This window comes from Myxocyprinus asiaticus, chromosome 39 (assembly GCF_019703515.2).
Source record: "Myxocyprinus asiaticus isolate MX2 ecotype Aquarium Trade chromosome 39, UBuf_Myxa_2, whole genome shotgun sequence".
NCBI classification, from domain to species: Eukaryota; Metazoa; Chordata; class Actinopteri; order Cypriniformes; family Catostomidae; genus Myxocyprinus; species Myxocyprinus asiaticus.
Genome location: NC_059382.1, coordinates 8,188,856 through 8,208,242, shown reverse-complemented (window position 1 = coordinate 8,208,242; position 19,387 = coordinate 8,188,856). Strand labels below are relative to the sequence as shown.

Below are 19,387 nucleotides of genomic sequence, written 5' to 3'. Positions count from 1 at the left end.
TTTTATCTTGCTTTAATTTATTGCTAATAAACATATAACAATAAATAAACGATAAATAAAAGCATATTGCTTGATATATACCAGTAATGCACCATTGACTGATATTGTCTTTTTTTGTAAATTGCTACATGCACAGCATTGTTAATTATTATACTATTAACTTGTTGTTAGTGTTGTTGATATTGATACTGTGGCTGTGATAACCTCAGAAACAGAAACTTTCACCCCGCCCCGACACACACACACACACACACACACACACACACACACACACACCGTGGGGGAGACCACTTTTTGTAAACAGTTGCAATGTGACTTGCAGTAAAAGTTCAGACGGGAATGCAACCCCTTTCCAACTGAGAAATAAATGTAAATGAACGGTGTCATGGAGCTCACGTGGTGAGAATTTTCTTAATAGGCTACTTTCTACAAACTGTTTCTTTCACATTGAACTTTTAATTTTTCTTTAAGAAATAATATATTGCATTTTAAATGGTCTGAAACAAAATTGAACTTATTATTATTATTATTATTTATTATTTATTATTATTATTATTATTATTATTATTATTATTATTATTATTATTATTATTTTACAGTTTAACAATTTAGTATCAAATATCGATCGGTTAAGATTTCATTTTCTTTTATTATAACGTGCAAGAAATGAATTATTATCCATGAAGTGTTTATAGTTGTCTGGGATTTGCTTCTCCGGCTCAGTTTTATATGTGCTGCATTATATCGCATTAAAATCGCTTTATGAAATGTTTTGAGCACACACACTTTATTTAATCTGGTAATTAACCTTTGTATTAACCTTTAAAATGCCGCATTTGATAATGATAACATTATCAAAATAAAATGTCTCTGTACGCAGTGTTATTCTGATCTTGGCCCAGTTCGTGTGGCCTTTGTGGACTCAAGTCATCCACCTCACGGACATGTATGGGACAATCCAGTCCCCGAACTTCCCCGAATCATACCCGAAGGAGACCGAAATACAGTGGAATATAACAGTACCGGGCGGATATCAAATCCGACTTTATTTTATGCATTTCGACATCGAGCCGTCATACTTGTGTGAGTACGACTACTTAAAGGTAAGTATTTGCAATAATGTTTGCATAAGTAGAATAATGAAGTGTGATTATACAGTTTACAGTTGTTTGCATACTGTTTTCAATACTGTGAAACTTATGTTCAAAACCTCACACAAAATTACATTTGACAGAATTTGCTATATTTCTATAATAATAGTATACTGAAATATATCCACAATCAAGATAAATAAAATAATAATAAAAAAACAACTGATTCCTGTTTTAGCTAAAGAGCTACCCATGTGTTTTGATGTGCTGTAAATTGAGATTGCAGAACTACTTACATGTATTTGTCTTTTTACTGTTATTTAGATTATAGTACTGCTTACTGTAACTTTGTATTTTTTTTTTTTTTTTCGTTTGAGCTTTTTTGTTATTTTTAAATTATTGTGCCACATGCACACATATGTGGAAATACAGTAAAGCACACTGAAGCAAATTACAGCATTTGAGATTCATTCCATTAGTGTAGAATGGAGTACATTCTACACAGGGAAGTGCCTCTCTTGCTTTGTAATAGAATACTGGTTTACATACAGTATGTAAAAAAATCAAGCATAGTAGCATACACTACAGCAAGCCAAAATTAAACATCTTGTGATGATTCCTGTTGTTTGTGTTTGTTAAGTGGTGTGTTTATGAGTGACAAAATATTTCTATTGGGAGAAACATTTTGCCGGTGTTTTGGTGAAATGAACTGATGTTGAGAGAGGCATGAAGTGTTGTGATGGTTGTAGGGTGTTTTGGATGAAAGATTAACTGTTGTGCTAGTTTAAATGTTGTTAGAGATGACTGTGTGAAGAGTTTTGAAAATGTGTTCTAAGTACTGAGAAATGTGTGAAAATGATTGTAAAAAAAAAAAAAAAAAAAAAAAAAAAAACCTGTAAAAGACAGATACATTCCCTTACAAAAAAATTACTATCGTACAGTCATGGTATAATATAATAGTACTTTGATACATCAGAGTTTGACATAAAGCCTACAATGAAACTGAATGATTACATATTCATGTACTTCATATTGGACAATACCTTTACTAAAAGTAATGTGGTGGTACAATGGTCCAGACATATTAGCTTATTTTGGTAATATCATGGTGCTTTGATATATACTGTTGTACTGAATGATTACAATGCTAATTGAATACCATGTTACTTGCATGGTAGCCTACTCCAAGGTATTTTAAAGACTATCAAGGTACTGCATTTGTATCATGTAAAAAACAAAACACCAACAACATAGTTTTACCACGGTACCATCCAATAAAAAACAGTATCACCATGGTACAATGAATAAAAATCATGTAATTGCCATGGTGCATGTCCAAAAAATAATGGTAATCCCATGTTACCATGTCCAGAGCTTGCAAGAATGTCATTTTCAGTTTGGTGTTCTTATTGTATAAGTTGGTAAGAGTGGTCTGTGAAAGTGGTTTGATGGACAGGTCTGGCAGATGCCCTGTGGATGGAGTTAACAGCATTTATTTCACAGGAGCCAATGCACTGCCCACTCCACAGGGGGTTATAGTCATATTCAAATACCCCCAGAGGGTGCCACAGTAACCAGTCATGGTAACGAGCCACGGCAACGGACCAAGATCCGCTGCCAGACACAAAGGGCATGGAAAACACACACAGTGATGGTTACACACACACACATAGATGGGTAGTTGAAGCATAAATGTGGCCATTTAATTTTTTCAAAATTTTATGTTAGAATTCATATGTATTCAAATGTATAAAAAAAGTTTTTAAACTTGTGAATTTCAAACACTTGATTAGAGAAGCAGAATGCATTTGGATGCATTTTTAACGTTTTTGATTGCTAGTTCATCTTAAAGGTGCACTCAGTAATTGTTTCCACATTAAAAAAAGTTTTACTCCTAAAGAAATGAATTGTAATTTTGAAACATATGTATAAAATCATGACCAATTACATGAGATGAGGACTCTAGTTATATCAGTAACCTTATAAAAGCTGTGTTATTCTACATGGAGCAGGGGTGCCCTCATTATTATGCTGCATCCACACCACTAGGTGTCAATGTAAGTCCAAGATGACATGAGCAAAAAGTTACTGAGTGCACCTTTAAATGGTCCTGCAGAGTAACAAATTAATTTTTAAAAGTACTTCTATTCCTGTAAAGCTGCTTGCATAATAATTATTAAAGAAATTATGATTAAATTGTTTTACATGGAGTACAGCCAGTCAAACCACATGACTTTCCAAAAGTTTCAGGGGGGCACAAGGAGCATCTAGACACGGCCATGATTATAGCCCATTTTTCATACACATACCTTATCCTTTGCCTGATTGTTTTTGTAATAATTTTTCTGGAGGTGTGTCTGGTGAAATAGCTGTGCAATTAGAATTCTTGCATTGGCTTGTCTTCAACACACACATTTTATTTTAATTGCTAGATCTCTCAAGTTCCTTGTGTATTTGTGCGTATGTGATTATTATTGTGTTTAGAAATAAATTGCCTATGGCCATCTCTTAATGGGGGTTCTTTGGTAACCGTGGGTTACCCACCGTTCACTGACACGGGTAAAGTAAACACTTAAGCTGGGAGTCAGATTAGAGACATGTTTTAAGGCTGTTTGTGTGTGTGTGTGTGTGTGTGTGCATTTGTGGAAACACAATGAGAACTTGGCTGGGTTTACAGTCTGAAATGTTTGGACGGATGACTGTGCATTTGATTGGCAGGTTGGCTGTCTACTTAATCTAATTGTGTTTATGCGCATGCCAGTTTTTGTGCAGGTATTTTCTTAAATTAATGGGTTGGCAGTATTCTTGTTGTGTACTGTAATTTATTTGGGAACTTCCAGAGCTTGAGAAGGTAGGAGTGTTCAAATGGTATGCGTCTTTTTATGCATTTCATGTAAGTAAACTCGGAAAATGTGCTGTTAGTCTGCTCAATGTGTAATTTTTAATAATAATGTTTTTATGCAGTGATACTTTACCCAAAAATAAAAAAAAAAATGTCATAATTTACTTATGCTGATGTTGCTCCAAAGCTGTATGACAAATTTTCTTTCATGGAACACAAAAATAGATGTTTAGTGGAAAGTGATTCTCAGTCACCATTCACTTGTATTGGATCTCTTTGTACATACAATGAAAGTGAATGGTGCTTGAGGCTAATTTTGGGTGAACTATCCCTTTAACCTGTATGGACAGTGTAGTGCATAGCAATGTTCTGATTGTTGTTGTTGCGTGTTTGTTCATGCAGGTATACTCAGACACTGAGGAGTTGGCCGTGTTCTGTGGAAGAGAAAATACAGACACAGAGCATGTCCCTGCTGATGATGTCATTGTGTCCCCTGGGAGCACGCTCAGTGTGGCATTCCGTTCAGACTTCTCAAATGAGGAACGTTACTCTGGCTTTGAGGCCCACTTTAGCGCAGTTGGTGAGAGTGTGGAGAAACACATTCATACTCACATACACTCCCCTGTACAACATGTACACACACATGAAAACACTATGGTCTTTCCATGTTGACGCTAGTGTCAGTTGTATTAAAGACCCTACAAAACCGATTGACGTGCATCGTTTTCTTCTCTTGTTAACTTATTAATTACTTAACTTACATATATTGATCAAAACAAAAGCTAATTGCATTTCGTTTATGTCACAACCATGTCACAACTATGATTTGTTACTTGCCACTGCAAGTCAGAGGCAGGTGCTAGTAGGGAGGGACACATTCTAGAGAGCATTTTATTGGACAAATAAAATTGTACATGCCCATGAGTGCAGGGGTCCATTTTCCAGCAAGGGAAAGATTGTAAATTTTAAATGAGTATATCTTCTCAAAGTTGTCAACTTTTTGGAGAACACTAGCATTAAGATAACCTCAAAGCTCTTACGCACTGACTAAAAATCACAAAACTCAAAATTTCATGGGGCACTTAACTATTTTTTGAATGGCTAATTGCTAGAATTGCTAATTTTCTTTGTCTCTTTCCAGACATAGATGAATGCCGGGTCAGAAATTATGAAGATCTTGTGTGTGATCATTTTTGTCATAACTACATTGGTGGTTTCTACTGCTTCTGTCGTTATGGGTTCCTGCTTCATTCCGACAACAGAACCTGCAAAGGTAGCATTTCAGAATCCACCTACTGACATTATGAGCTGTTAAATTACTGTATAACACCTGCTTCATTTACTAAACTAAAAATCTTCAAGTCTCATTCTCTATATAAATTCTGTATTTGGTTAGAACAAGTCCTTTTCAAAATTTTTGTTTCATTACAGTTGGATTGTCATCTACAGTATGTAAAAAAAAGCTTCTGTACAGCAGCGCGAAGCAAACATATGTTTTACTAACTGTGTTCTATGCAAAACTAAGTAAGGGATAATACAGTCAGCCGGCTGTGATAGCAAAATAAACCCCTACAGGGAGATCAGGACCCCGACCTGAAGCTGAGAGGTCTTGTATCACCCTGAAGGGGTTTATTTTGCGATAACAGCTGGCTGACTTTACATTATTCCACTTATTATATGGCTAATAACAAAAAAATAAATACATGGACATCAAATATCGATTTGCATTGAAATTATGTAGTTATGTGAGAAGAAATAAATCGCTGAACAGCTGAAATCCACCTCTGGTTTCCGTTGGAGTTATGTTGATGTTTAATTTGTATTATTAATAACCATCTGACTGCTTCTACAGCTTATTACAAGACTATTTGCAATAAATAAATAAATAAATGCACATGAAACATTGATTTGAGTTGATTATTGTATTAGCTTACTTTTGGAGATTGGAAAGTTATCTGAGAAGCAGGAAAGATGGCTCTTAATACCCGGATGAATGGTCTGATACGTGGATGTGCGGTTGTTACTCAGATAAATTAGACCACTAGATGGCGCCATTGACAGATCAGAATCGAGTATTCCGGAGAGCCATGTAATAAAGTGAAGTATTGTTATTTCATCCCTCAACATCAATTTAATTCCATTTCTTTTTTTTTTTTCTAAACTCATGATACTATGGTATGGTGTTTTGGATGTTTGAAGCTTATATAGTGAAATCCCTGATGCTGGCTTTTTTTATTTTTCTTGACTTTGAACATAATGACCTTATTAATATTTGGGTAGTTAAAACAAGTCGTCCCAGTGCCGTATATGTTGCTCCAACATTATAGCCCTGTCCCAAATGATGTCATCAGCTCTTGAGTCCACACTGTGGTGTTGTAATTTTGTGTAATAATCTGCTGTGAAGTCTGCACCAGTCTGCAAAATAAAATGGCATTTGGGATGCTGTATAGTTCTGTGGACTGCAAGTCTACTTATAACAGGGCCTAACAATGCTGCATAATGTGTTGGTTCATTTTTACTGATTAAACCTACCTCGAAAACCAGTGTTTTTCCAGCTGCCCAGATAAGCTTCATTAAACCTTCCCACTAGAAAAAGGTTGACTCTCTGACCCATTTCTTACTCTTTCTGGTGCCAAAAGGTGCCAGAGTCAAAACATTATTCATTTGTAACTTAATGAGGAAAATCCTTTAAGCTGCTAAAACTCTGGAAAATGTTGATTAGTCAAGTTTATGTCATAACAACAAATATAATTCCTTGTGTGTGTGTGTGTGTGTGTCTGACTTTATCTACATTGTGTCCATATTTATGGACATGGCAAACGCTGTCTGACAATTACAAATGCAGCTTATGTAAACATTTAGCTCTAAATTGCATAGAATTTCATTGTATTTATTTCTTTGTAAGAAATATTGCGCTGGTGGATTATCTAGGATTAGTTTCTGGAATTCCTAATGAAAAAGCAAAGAAATCTTGCAGTCTGCACTGTGTAAGTCTGATGAACTAATTAAAACATATTTACAAAATGTTGGCTTGGTAAATCTAGTCACTTTATCATGATTTATGTTGCTATAATGCATTGTAGTCGTAGTTAATACATGTATTTCTGTGATTCTGTGTCTGTTTTATGTCTAGCTTTTGGCCCCTGCCCATCTGATTGTAACTAAGTGCAGAGTGTTAAATATTTACATTTAAGGGGTCAGTGAGGTGGGGATAAACTTGTGAATTTCAAACACTTGATTAGAGAAGCAGAATGCATTTGCATGCAATTTGTATGTCCAAGGGATTTTTAGAAAGACAAAGGCTCTTTTTTAAGTCGTTATATGTTAATTGTTCATGAGTGTGCATTCCTTTTTTGGTTTCTATAGTATGAGGAGTGATTGACTTAATACACAGTATGTTCTTGTGTTTGTAATTGCTGCAGTGGAATGTAATGAAAGTGTGTATTTGGAGCGGTCTGGAGAGATCACCAGTGCAGATTTCCCTAAACCGTACCCCAAAAGCTTGGACTGCATGAACCGAATTGAGCTGGAGGAGGGATTTCAAATCACTCTGGAGTTTGATGACACCTTTGACATAGAAGACCATCCTGATGTCACCTGCCCTTATGATTTTGTTAAAGTGAGAATCTTGTAGCTTGTCCACGTTGTATAGCAACAGGTTAAGTGATAAAATGTTATTTAATAGACTGGACAGAAGTCATATAGAGAACAAATATGAAAACAATTTGGCAAATCTAAGAAGAAAACTACGTCATGCTTGTAAATATGTCCAAAAATCTTCACTGAAATCTGGTACAGACAAACAGGAGCCCATATAAACAAACATAAACTCAGTCAGTCATGAATGTTAAAATATCTCAAAGCCATCAGTAAGAATTTCACATGGCTAATGGTGCATTCAAGTCATGTCAGAATGATCGTATTTACGAGTTGAACACACATGAACATCACCACAAAGTCATTGTTACGAGTGGGAAACTCTGGATTTTCTTTAAGCCCTGACTTTCCAAATTGGAGGCGTGTCCATTTAAGAATAGTGGCGGAAACAAACTGTTATTGGCAATAATTCAGTTTTACTTGTGGATTTTGACTGTGCAGTTTAATTTGTATGCATTTTTTGTACTGTTCATGAAGAATAACAATTAGGCTTGCCAGAAAATAAGCGACAGACTTGTGCAAGAAAACTACATTTCCCATCATTATATGTGGCTGCAAGAGAATAATAAAATAGATATACTGTATAAAGCATTAATTACACACCTAAATCGTGGATTTGCTCTTCATTGTGTTGCATTAGTGCTAAAGAAGTTTCCTGTCTTTGCCAGAAAGTGAAAAAAGGAGAAAGAAAAAAGAAATTGCAAAACTGTTATTCCCCCTCCCCCCAAATCACTTGGACAGACATTATATCATATTAACGATCTACGACCTCGCAAGTACGTACTTCTCAGAAGAACTTGAATGCGCCATAAGGACCTTGTTATGCAACCTGGTATATTGGTCACCCACAGGTTAACCCCCAGGGTCCTCTTGACTTGAGTCACACGTGCATACGTACAAACAACATTAGAGCCATTGTTCTTAGTTATAAGACTACAGACTAAAAGGATTAGTGCTTGTATCATAAAACTCTTGCCAAAAAAAAATTTGACTTGCAAGTGTATGAAAATAGGAGTGGATAATTACAATTTTGCCCAGTGGCTAATGATGATACCACTGTGCACATGAAAATCATTAGTTACATATAGTCATCATATCATTCGAAAGGGGATTTAACATGTTAGTTTAAATTTGAGCATTTATTGTGAAATTTGGGGCCCTATTTTAAGAGCACTAGCGCAAAGCAAAGAGCTATGCCATAAATCATAAGCGCAAAGTCAGCTGTTTTGGGTTTGGTATTTTCATGCAAGCATGCGCTATGTCTAGGCACAAGTGGGTTTTGCGAAATCTTGCGCGGTAAACACGCTAATGGGCTGGGTCAAGTGCAATTTAATTCGGAGATTCTTCTCCAGTTATTGCAGCGTCTGCATCCTATTATCTGCATATAGTCCATTCTCTGTCAAGCACAAGCAATATAAGGGGGCCTGTGTAGCTCAGCGAGTATTGATGCTGACTACCACCCCTGGAGTCACGAGTTCAAATCCAGGGCATGCTGAGTGACTCCAGCCTGGTCTCCTAAGCAACCAAATTGGCCCAGTTGCTAGGGAGGGTAGAGTCACATGGGGTAACCTCCTCGTGGTCGCAATAATGTGTGGTTCTTGCTCTCGGTGGGGCACGTGATGAGTCATGCGTGGAGGCCGCGGAGAATTTCTATCACAGTAACACACTCCTTTTATAAGCATAGAAAATGTGATTCTCGTCAGGATTTGGATGTACTTTTAAATTATTAAAGTGTACTATAAGTAATATTAATCATTTTCATCTACTGACACACAAATCATGGCTAGAATTTTTGAAAAATTAAATAAAATTATTGAAACAAACAAAATGTCACAGAAATATTTATAAATTCAAATTACACTTCAAACAAAATGTAAATATAATTAAAATGATGAAGTGGTCATAAAAATCATACCAAATCCAAACATTTTCCCAACTTCTTCCACCGGCCCCTTTTGCAGTGACTTAAAAATTACTATGACATCAGGTGGAAAAATGCCAATACATATTAGGTCATAAATACAACTGTAAATATAAACATTAAAATAATAATAAAAAAAAAACATGACCTATTGAGTTTAACACATCTCATAAATTTTTGTTTCATAATACAGCGATTGTCAGGGATATAATGTGATGTTCCACAATATTTTCAGAGTTTGGACATAAATTTTATTACCACCTGCAAATGCAGGAACTGAGTTTAGACTTTGCGCTGAAAACAGACCTGCTCTTGAAACGTCTTAGCACAATGACCTGTTTCTCTGGAAAATTGCAAATTGCGCTTTGCGCTTCTTCATTACCATATAATACACCCATAGTTTGCGCGCAAACACCCACAGATTGCGCAAACACTCCCACCTACGCCCACTTGCGCTTTGCGCTGGCACAAAAATTGCACTTAGAATTAGCACTCTCACCAAAATTGGATAAGACAGTGTGTGGTCTTTGCGCGTAGCGCTTCGCTTTGCATACTTACAAAAATAGAGCCCTTGGTATAAAAGGTGATCCTGCTAATGCTTATTCCACAGATTCTGGCCGGTGACAAAGAGTTTGGTCCGTTTTGTGGAGATCAGTCACCAGGGAAGATTCAAACAGGAAGTAACATGGTCAGCATCCTGTTTCACAGTGACAACTCTGGAGAGAATCTAGGCTGGAAACTCACCTACACCTCCACAGGTAAGAGACTGATGCATATTATGATGAGCTTTGAACAGCCCTGTCCCAACATTTAGCAGCTTTTTGAGAAGAGAAGGGAAATTAAAAAAATATTTTAATTTTAATGGAGAAAACACATATAAACTAAATGTTTTATTATATTTGTATGACATTGTTGTAGTTAAAAATTGTCACCTTCAGGTTCTGAATGTTCTCCTCCCACGACGCCCCTTAATGGACAGTTAGAGCCTCTGCAATCTAACTACATTTTCAAAGATCATGTTACGGTGACCTGTGACTCTGGATATTCATTGAAAAAGGTCAGGCAAAGGTCACACTTTTCTTGCGCTGATAAAGGCAGCGAATGATGGAGAGACAAATCATTACTATTTTTAAGACTCTCGCTTTCTGTCTGTGACAGGATGATAAAGAATTTGAGCATTATCAGATTGAGTGTCAGAACGATGGAAAATGGAGCAGCGATATCCCACTATGTAAAAGTAAGTCTTTAATTGAAAACTCTAAAATTTATGTTTACACACTCCTTCTTTCCTCCTACTGTCTCTTTCTTACTTGTCATTTCTCTTTCTTGTCTTATTCTACCTCTCCTTGTTGCCACCAGTGAAAGGATCTGAAAGGAGTCGGCGTTCCCTACCAAGCATTTTAACTAGTCAGATACTAAGTTAGAGCTGGTAGCCAATCACTGTCAACTTCAAACTGCAGCCCATTGTACACTGCAGTATTTGATTAACAGCTTGATATAAAGACCAACTTAGGCAGTGCATTTTTATTTGTATTTTTCTTTATGTTATCTAACACGGCTTGAGTTTTTGATACCCCAGAGTACTCAGATACTACTCCTCAACCATATTTGAAATATCTTAAAACAAAGGTACATTGTTGATTCTATGTATTTGTAGTTCCTTTTCTTGGGGTTTATTGGGAAACATTTTTAGTCCTGGACTATATTTTGGATTGTTATGTTATGGGCTAGTCTTTGAATAGAACCAAATCTAAATTTATCATAAACCTTCATTTAATAAAAATATATTTTAATTTAATAATCTGAGAATTTTTGATGATTTACTTAACGGACTGTAACAAATATGTGTTAAATTCTGTTGATAATTCAACTCTGCATTATAATCCTTGTCACTTTATTCTAATGAAACATTTTGCACAACTTCTTTTTGTTAAACAAGCTTATATAAATTATCATTTGTGCTAAACATGATCAATATTACAATAGGAGCTCCATGTCAGAGACCAGTTTAGCTCATCTGATGGCCATAAGTTTAGTTTAAGATATTGTCTCCCTCTACTGGTCATTACTGGTATGACATGACAAGGGCCTTTGGGTTGCATCAAACCAGTGTTCAATATACTGTACATATGTGTGGATGTACTCAAGGCACACATCTAAGAAATCTAATTGTTGTGATCCTTACAGTTTTTTTCCCCTGCCCTACAAGTATATATGCCTGCCTTTAATCAGTAGTACACATTCATATGACTATTTGGTTCATTTTTGGACACACAGAAAACACATAAAATGCACTTAGATTTTCAGACATAACAGAACTCCCTCAACTGTGGAAACCCCATTGGAAGAGTGGACACTGACAGATTGGTATGATCGACCTTCTCCATTTAAATTATTCATTTGTTCATTAACTCCACTCCATCTGTATCATCTCATGAGAACTATGGCATGTTCTAAACCAAAATCCACCAATCACATTTAAGGATAATTCTAAACATCCTGTGAGTCATTGAACTGTTTTCACCTCACTGTGCTCAAATAATCCTTCCCATCTAATCTCTCTAACAAATAATGTATTCATGACTTAATTTGATGTCAAATCTCTTAATTTTAGTCACATTTTATAATTACTAAAATGTGCTTTAATTGTACTTTTGAAGAATTTTTAATATTGCCTTTTGTACATTTTATTAAATAAATGCACAAAACTCATTCTAAAACCTGCAAAAGAAAACAAACAAACATTGTTTTTTATTTTATTTTGTTTAATTTAAAGGAATAGTTCACCCAATCATGCCATTCTAGATGTATATGATTTTTATTTTTTAGAAAAATATTTCAGCTCTGTTGGTCCATTAAATTCAAGTGAATTGTGGCAAGAACTTTGAAGCTCCAAAAAGTGCATAAAGGCAGCATAAAAGTAGCTCCGGTAGTTAAATCCATATCTTCAGAAGCAATATGATAATTGTGAGTGAAAAACAGATCAATAGTTAAGTCCTTTTAACGATAAATATACACTTTCACCAGCCTTCCTATGCATGTTCATGAAAGGACAAAATTCTTCTTCTTCTGTTTTTTTTTTAGAGATTCACATTCTTTGTGTATATCGGCACCTACTGGGCAGGGAGCAGCAAGAAAAAGAAAGGGAGTGATAAAGCAGAGGAAAATAATAAATAAATCATATTTGCCCAACAACCCAGTAGGTGGCGATATGCACAAAGAATGTGAATCGACAAAAAACAGAAGAAAACGTGAACGTGCATAGTTGAAAGTAAATTTATAGTGAATAAAAACCTTAAATATTGATCTGTTTCTCACCCACACGTATCCTAATGCTTCTGAAGGCATGAATTAAACCACTGGAGTCTTATGGATTCCTTTTATGCTGCCAGACCCTTTGTGTGCTTTTTGGAACTTTAAAGTTCTGGTCACCATTCACTTGCATTGTGAGGACCAACAGAGCTGAAACATTCTTCTAAAACTTTTCATTTGTATTCTGCAGAAGAAAGTAAGTCATACTCATCTGGGATGGCATGAAGGTGAGTAAATAATGAGAGAATTTTCATTTTTGTGTGAAATATTCCGTTAAGAAGGAAGTCATGAGTACAGTAAGTCTATCTCTCTGTCTCTCGCTCCTTTAGTGGTTGACTGTGGTCCAGTAGATTTAGTTCTGGGTGAGGTGGTTTTTCAGAGCTTTGGGAACAGTACTCTGTTTGGATCCAGAATCCAGTACAGCTGTAAAGTCACTCCCACACTCAACAGTATGTATTTCATTAATGTCAGTTTTTGATTTCATTACACTTAAGTCATATTAGGTTTCACTATGGATTTGACTCTCATTGGCCTTGCAGACACATATACCTGTCATCAGAGTGGGCAATGGGTAAGTGAGGACAGGACACGGCTACCCATCTGTCTACCAGGTAAGGTTTGTTAATGTGTTAAGACTCCTATAATAAAATCAGGCTGTGGCGAGCCGGGCATGGTCGAGCAGTAAGGTTTAATCAGCCGGGAGAAAGATAAGGAGGAGCCGGATCCACAGAAAGGGAGAGAGAGAGACACACAAAGCTGTCTTTGTGTGTGTGTGGTGTGTGCTGAAAAGCAAACATTTTGTGTACTGCTGAAAAGCAGTGTCTTATTGTGTGACACTGAAAAGAGCAGCAATAAATGTCTAAGTGGATTGTTCACCTGGTCCCCACTTCCTCCTTTCCACATTAAGAACCTGATTTTCCACAGTGGTGCCAAAACCCGGGATTTCTGGAGGAAATACACACTGGCATGTAGTCCTCGCCGTTGGCCGAAGTCATCCAATCACTCGCCAGCATGCATCATTCCCAACATCAGGCCCTGCTTGAGCTTCGCAAGGATCATGATCATCAATTCCAGGAGGTTCTCCAGGCTCAAGCAGAGGACCGGCAGGCCATCCGGAGCTTACTACGCTGAAGAAAGCCCCAGCCGCGACCTCGGACACAGCAGCCACCATGCCTCCAGTTGCCCTCATGAAAATGGGGGCAGAAGATGATCCAGAAGCATTACTGGACTTATTCGAGAGAACTGCCGAGATCTGGAAGTGGCCGCATGCCCAGTGGGCGGCCGGACTCCTTCCACTGTTGTCCGGGAAAGCTCAATTCGTGGCACAACATCTGCCGGCGGCAAATTTCCTGGCGTATGACGACCTGATGAAGACCATCCTGCAGCGGGTCGGCTGCAGCTCCGAACAACACTGGCAACAGTTTTGCTCGCTAAAGCTTGACGTGCACGGCCGTCCGTTTGCCTTCGCTCACCACCTCTGTGACACCTGTTGGAAATGGCTGCTGGCTGAGGACTGCGATGCAGATGAAGTCACTGATCTGGTGGTGCTGGAGCAGTTTATCCGTCATCTGCCGAAAGGAATGGCGGAGTGAGTCCAGTGCCATCACCCGGCGTTGCTGGAGGAGGCCGTACAACTGGCTGAGGACCATATGTTGGCGTACCAGAGGGCAGAAGAGCCCTCCCACTCTCTCTCCCCTCCCTCTCTCTCTCTTGCTCTGCTCCTTTTCTCCATCCTACCCCTATTGCCCGGAAATGTCTGTCAGAAGCTGGCTCCTCGTTCGCGGGGTTTTTCACAGCCGCCGGTGCCCTCTATCTCTCGTCGCTCTCCCCCTCAGGTGGTTGAACCCGCTGTCGCAGGTGCGGACGTAACGTCTGGGCCGGCCTACTGGATTTGCGGGGACCAATTTCCAGGACCAATGCCCTGTGATGGAGCTGGGAAAATTGGTCCGGGTCCCTGACATTCCATGGGCTGCCCCCGATCGAGCTGGAGCGTACAGAATACCGGTGAGTGTTAAGGGGAGTACACATCAAGCCTTGATGGATACTGGCTGCAATCAGACCACTATAAACCAATGTTTGGTTCAAGACGAGGCTTTGGCATGAGTAAAAGGGTGAAGGTGAGGTGTGTGCATGGGGATATTCACAATTATCCTGTAGTGTCACACAATAAGACACTGCTTTTCAGCAGTACACAAAAGGTTTGCTTTTCAGCACACACACACACACACACACACACACACACACACACACAGACAGCTTTGTGCATCTCTCTCTCTCCCTCTCTGCGGCTCCGGCTCCTCCTTATCGTTCTCCCAGCTGATTGAGCTAATTCTCCGCCAGGCATCCGTCCTTACTAATTGGCCACACCCGGCTCGCCACACAGACTTATTCTGTTCTTTGTAGTTATTTTGATATTGTACAGCAACAGCATTTGCATGGTAATTGAGTATTACATTAAGTGATATATAAAGGTTAATGAATATTAAATGACTAGAGTATCTCTTACTTTTTTATTTGTGTCTGTAGTAGCAGATTATGAAAAATACTTGAGAACAAATCCTGACCCCCAGCTTCTGACTCAACTAAGTAGCACTCCTCTTGGTAAGCCTCAAACTAATTATTCGTGTCTAGGAATGTATCTTTGTGCAATTATGTTTTGTGTTCCAATACTATAATAATTTGCACACATTTGTTTTTGTGTTTAAGCATGTGGTGAACAGTCCCAGCTCTTCCCTGCCCAACAGAAGCGAATCGTTGGTGGGAAAACAGCATCTCCTGGTCTGTTCCCCTGGCAGGCCCTTCTCTCCGTAGAGGATGCATCTCGTGTCCCTGAGGACCGCTGGTTTGGCAGCGGAGCTCTGCTCTCCCCATCTTGGGTTCTCACGGCAGCTCACGTGCTCCGCTCTCATCGCCATAATCTTTCCGTCATCCCTGTCGCTCCAGAACACATCCGAGTCCACTTGGGCCTCACGGACGTACGGGATAAGCACACAGCCACCAACCGTTCTGTAGAGAGAGTCATCCTCCATCCACAATTTGACCCGCAAAACTACAACAACGACATTGCACTGGTTAAACTCAGCCAGGAGGTGGCACTCTCTGAGTTAGTGCGCCCTGTCTGTCTACCAAAGCCTGGCATAGGGGGTCAAGACGTAATGCCTTACACCCTTGGCGTGGTGGCCGGTTGGGGCATCAACACAGCAAACGCTTCTGCCTCCACAAGCGGTTTGACGTCTGATTCTGGTGCTGTCTCCGAACTCCTCCAGTATGTGAAGTTGCCGGTTGTGCCACAAGATGAATGCGAAGCTAGCTATGCTTCACGTTCAGTCAATTACAATATCACCAGCAATATGTTCTGCGCTGGCTTTTACGAGGGTGGGCGGGACACCTGTTTGGGTGATAGTGGGGGAGCTTTTGTCATCCAGGATGTCCACAGTGGCAGGTGGGTGGCACAAGGACTGGTGTCCTGGGGCGGGCCAGAGGAATGTGGCAGTCAGAGAGTGTATGGAGTGTACACCCGGGTGGCGAATTATGTGCACTGGCTACACACGCATATGGACATAGACCACTAGCAATGAGGGAAAATGGCATTGAAGGAGCTGGATTTCTCTCATTTTTTTCTAACTTTATCTGCTCACTCTCTCACTTTTTTTTTTTTTTATGTCAATTTTAAATTTCTCCCCACAATGTCTTTGTAATATCCCTTAAAAGCCTTCTTCTCCTCAACTTAATGGAGGTTTACCTGAAGTTCTACATTCTATGTTCTGTTCTATATTTTATTTGGCTGTTTTTAATTAAAGTCTAAAGTTTTACGCTTGATTTAGAAGAAGCAAAATAATTACAAAGTCTAATTCCCTGATTGTACAAATGGTATGAATTTGTGCAGGACATTTGAATCCACCAGTAATATTGCCATATTGCATTCAGCAATGCAAGAAGGGCTGCACTAGACTTAAGCTCTGTGCTAACCACTGAATGTCACATTCCTGCTAAAATTCAGCTGTAAAATCCAAGTAGTTATCATACCAAAAGGTTTCCAGATAGCACAAGTACATCTCTGAGATGTCTGTTCAAGAGAGTTTCATCTAAAAACCAACGCATTCCAATTAACATCTGATTAACCTCTTAAAAAGAGCAGATTTATGTACATTCTAAATCAAAGATGTCTCAAAGACATCAGCTTAATGTCTTTTTTGACATTCGAGAGGAAACTTCTTATTGACGTGATGTATTGCAGAATATGTTTTCCAGATGAAAACATGCACATCACATAGACGATTGGGTGATGAACATGCTCTATCAGTATTTTGGTGTCTTAGCTTGCATGTTCTCCTTTTATAATTGTAATCTGCTGTTATCTAAAACTCATAATGTCCTCAAAGTGGATTATCCCCCAGTACTCATTAAGCCTATATCAGTATTAGCATGTATTATATATTCTAATTCTCTTCAATATATATTATAAATAATTTATACCAGATGGGTTGTTTTCCATTATTCACCAACAAAATGTCTAAGCACACTTTTGAATGCTTGCTTTTTTTTTTAAACTCTATAATCCCTTTTCTCTCTAAACTTCTGAATTAGGGAGGTTAAACTCCTATTTAAAGCACCATTTAAGACCTAATAAGATTTTTTATATTTGCATGAATATTAATGTAATTTTAATAAAATAAGTATTTTTAAGAACCCGATGCTTTCTTTACTTGCCATAGTTTCCTTATGGTGTGTGTGTGTGTGTGTGTGTGTGTGTGTGTGTGTGTGTGTGTGTGTGTGTGTTATTGTAACTATTTAGAACGACCAACAGATACAGAAAAGGAAGTCCTGCCATTCAGGTAAAAGAACCAATCACCAAGAGGAGGCCACCGCCACTTTTGTACATATAAAGTGATGATACCAAGTTTGTGGGACCTCTACAAGTCCATAAACCAATGTCTTGATTATATCAGACAAGCTGGTTAATCCGAATGTCTGCTAGCTGCCTTGAGACGTCAAACACAGGTTACATAAACTACAACACATAGAGACTGTATAACCTAGATATCATACAGAGACTGTGTCTGTTCCCTGAACTACCAAACACAAACCCCTCACTAAATCATTTAGAAAAAATGTGATTAAGGTTCTACACCAGCACTGTAGGGAGCATCCTGACTGGCTGCATCACCACCTGGTATGGCAACAGCACTGCCCTCAACCGCAAAGCCCTGCAAAGGGTGGTGCGAACTGCCAGACACATCATTGGAGGTGAGCTTCCCTCCCTGCAGAACATATATACCAGGCAGTGTGTGAAAAAAGCTCAGAGGATCATCAGAGACTCCAGCCACCCGAGCCATGGGCTGCTCTCCCTGCTACCATCAGGCAAGCGGTATCGCAGCATCAGGACCCGCATCAGCCGACTTCATGACAGATTCTTCCCCCAAGCAATCAGACTTCTGAACTCTTGATCTCTCACGATCAATATACATCAGCACTGCACTTTATTAATCTTATTAATCTCACACAGGACTGTCATAAATTATATACTCTCTTAACAACACACTGGCAACTGACTATCAACCGACAGCCTGAATGTCAATACAGTACAATACAACCTACTGTATATTTTATATATACAATTTTTATTGTATACTGTGTATTCTATATTGTGTGTACGTGTATTCTATATTGTGTGTATTGTATACTGTACATTGAATATTATTATTTGTATATTGTGTTGTGTGTTTATATTAGATATGTAAATTGTGTTGTGTAAATCTGATGTTTATTGTAAATTGGTATATGTCTCATCACTGTCATGACTGCTATGTTGCTCGGAAGTGCACCCAAGACTTTAACCCACTGTTGCACTTGTGTATATGGTTGAGTGACAATAAAGTGATTTGATTGATTTGATTAGATTTGATTTGATTTTGAGATTTCCTTGGTGAATTTGCAAATGTTCTATCAGATCTAGTAGTTAATGTATATAGAGCTTTAATTGTTGGTGACTTTAACATTCACATAGATAATGAAAATGACACATTGGGATAAGCATTTATCGATATTCTCAACTCTCTTGGAGTCAGACAAAATGTGACAGGACCAACTCATCGACATAATCATATGCTAGATTTAATTCTGTCATATGGAGTTGATGTTGATACTGTAGAAATTCTACCACAGAGCGATGGCATCTCAGATCATTACCTCATCTCTTGTTTGCTGCGATCAGCTAACGTCACTCAATCTACACCACACTATCGTTCAGGTAGAACTATTCTTTTGACCACTAAAGATCGCTTCTCTAATAATTTTCCAGAATTGTCTCACATACTCAGTAAGGCAAAAAGTCTAGAAGAACTTGATGTAATAACAGAAAATATAAAAACAGTCTTCTCTAGCACTCTTGATAGTGTCGCCCCAAAATGGAGCGCAAGTGGAAGAATACAAAATTAGAGGTATTTTGCGGTGCATGGAAGGATAGTGTCTGTAGCTACAGACAGGCACTAAAAGCTGCCAGGTCAGCATATTTTAGCAAACTCATAGAACATAACCACTATAATCCTAGGTGTTTATTCAGTA

General features: G+C 38.3%; 1 protein-coding gene across 2 annotated transcripts; it reads left to right on the top strand.

The window, feature by feature from the left end:
- Positions 1 to 290: 290 nt before the first annotated feature.
- On the top strand, positions 291 to 18,653 carry LOC127430241 (mannan-binding lectin serine protease 1-like). Of its 2 annotated transcripts, XM_051679890.1 has the most exons (12): positions 291 to 399; positions 881 to 1,103; positions 4,336 to 4,513; positions 5,075 to 5,206; positions 7,356 to 7,552; positions 10,122 to 10,269; positions 10,450 to 10,568; positions 10,670 to 10,748; positions 13,153 to 13,272; positions 13,363 to 13,434; positions 15,350 to 15,424; positions 15,530 to 18,653. In XM_051679890.1, exons 1-12 carry the CDS (start codon positions 374 to 376, stop codon positions 16,393 to 16,395), a joined length of 2,235 nt encoding a protein of 744 aa, XP_051535850.1. In that variant the 5' UTR covers positions 291 to 373; the 3' UTR covers positions 16,396 to 18,653. The 2 variants fall into 2 exon arrangements, 1 of the variants encoding a protein (XP_051535850.1); XR_007895425.1 differs by lacking the exons at positions 13,363 to 13,434; positions 15,350 to 15,424; positions 15,530 to 18,653 and adding an exon at positions 10,871 to 11,878.
- The last annotated feature ends 734 nt before the right edge of the window (positions 18,654 to 19,387 follow it).

Coding starts and splice junctions, on each gene's coding strand:
- LOC127430241 (XM_051679890.1), top strand. CDS start 374: ATGAACGGTGTCATGGAGCTCACGTG. Junction 1,104..4,335: donor GTGAGTACGACTACTTAAAG/GTAAGTATTTGC, acceptor TTGTTCATGCAG/GTATACTCAGACACTGAGGA. Junction 13,435..15,349: donor GCTACCCATCTGTCTACCAG/GTAAGGTTTGTT, acceptor TTGTGTCTGTAG/TAGCAGATTATGAAAAATAC.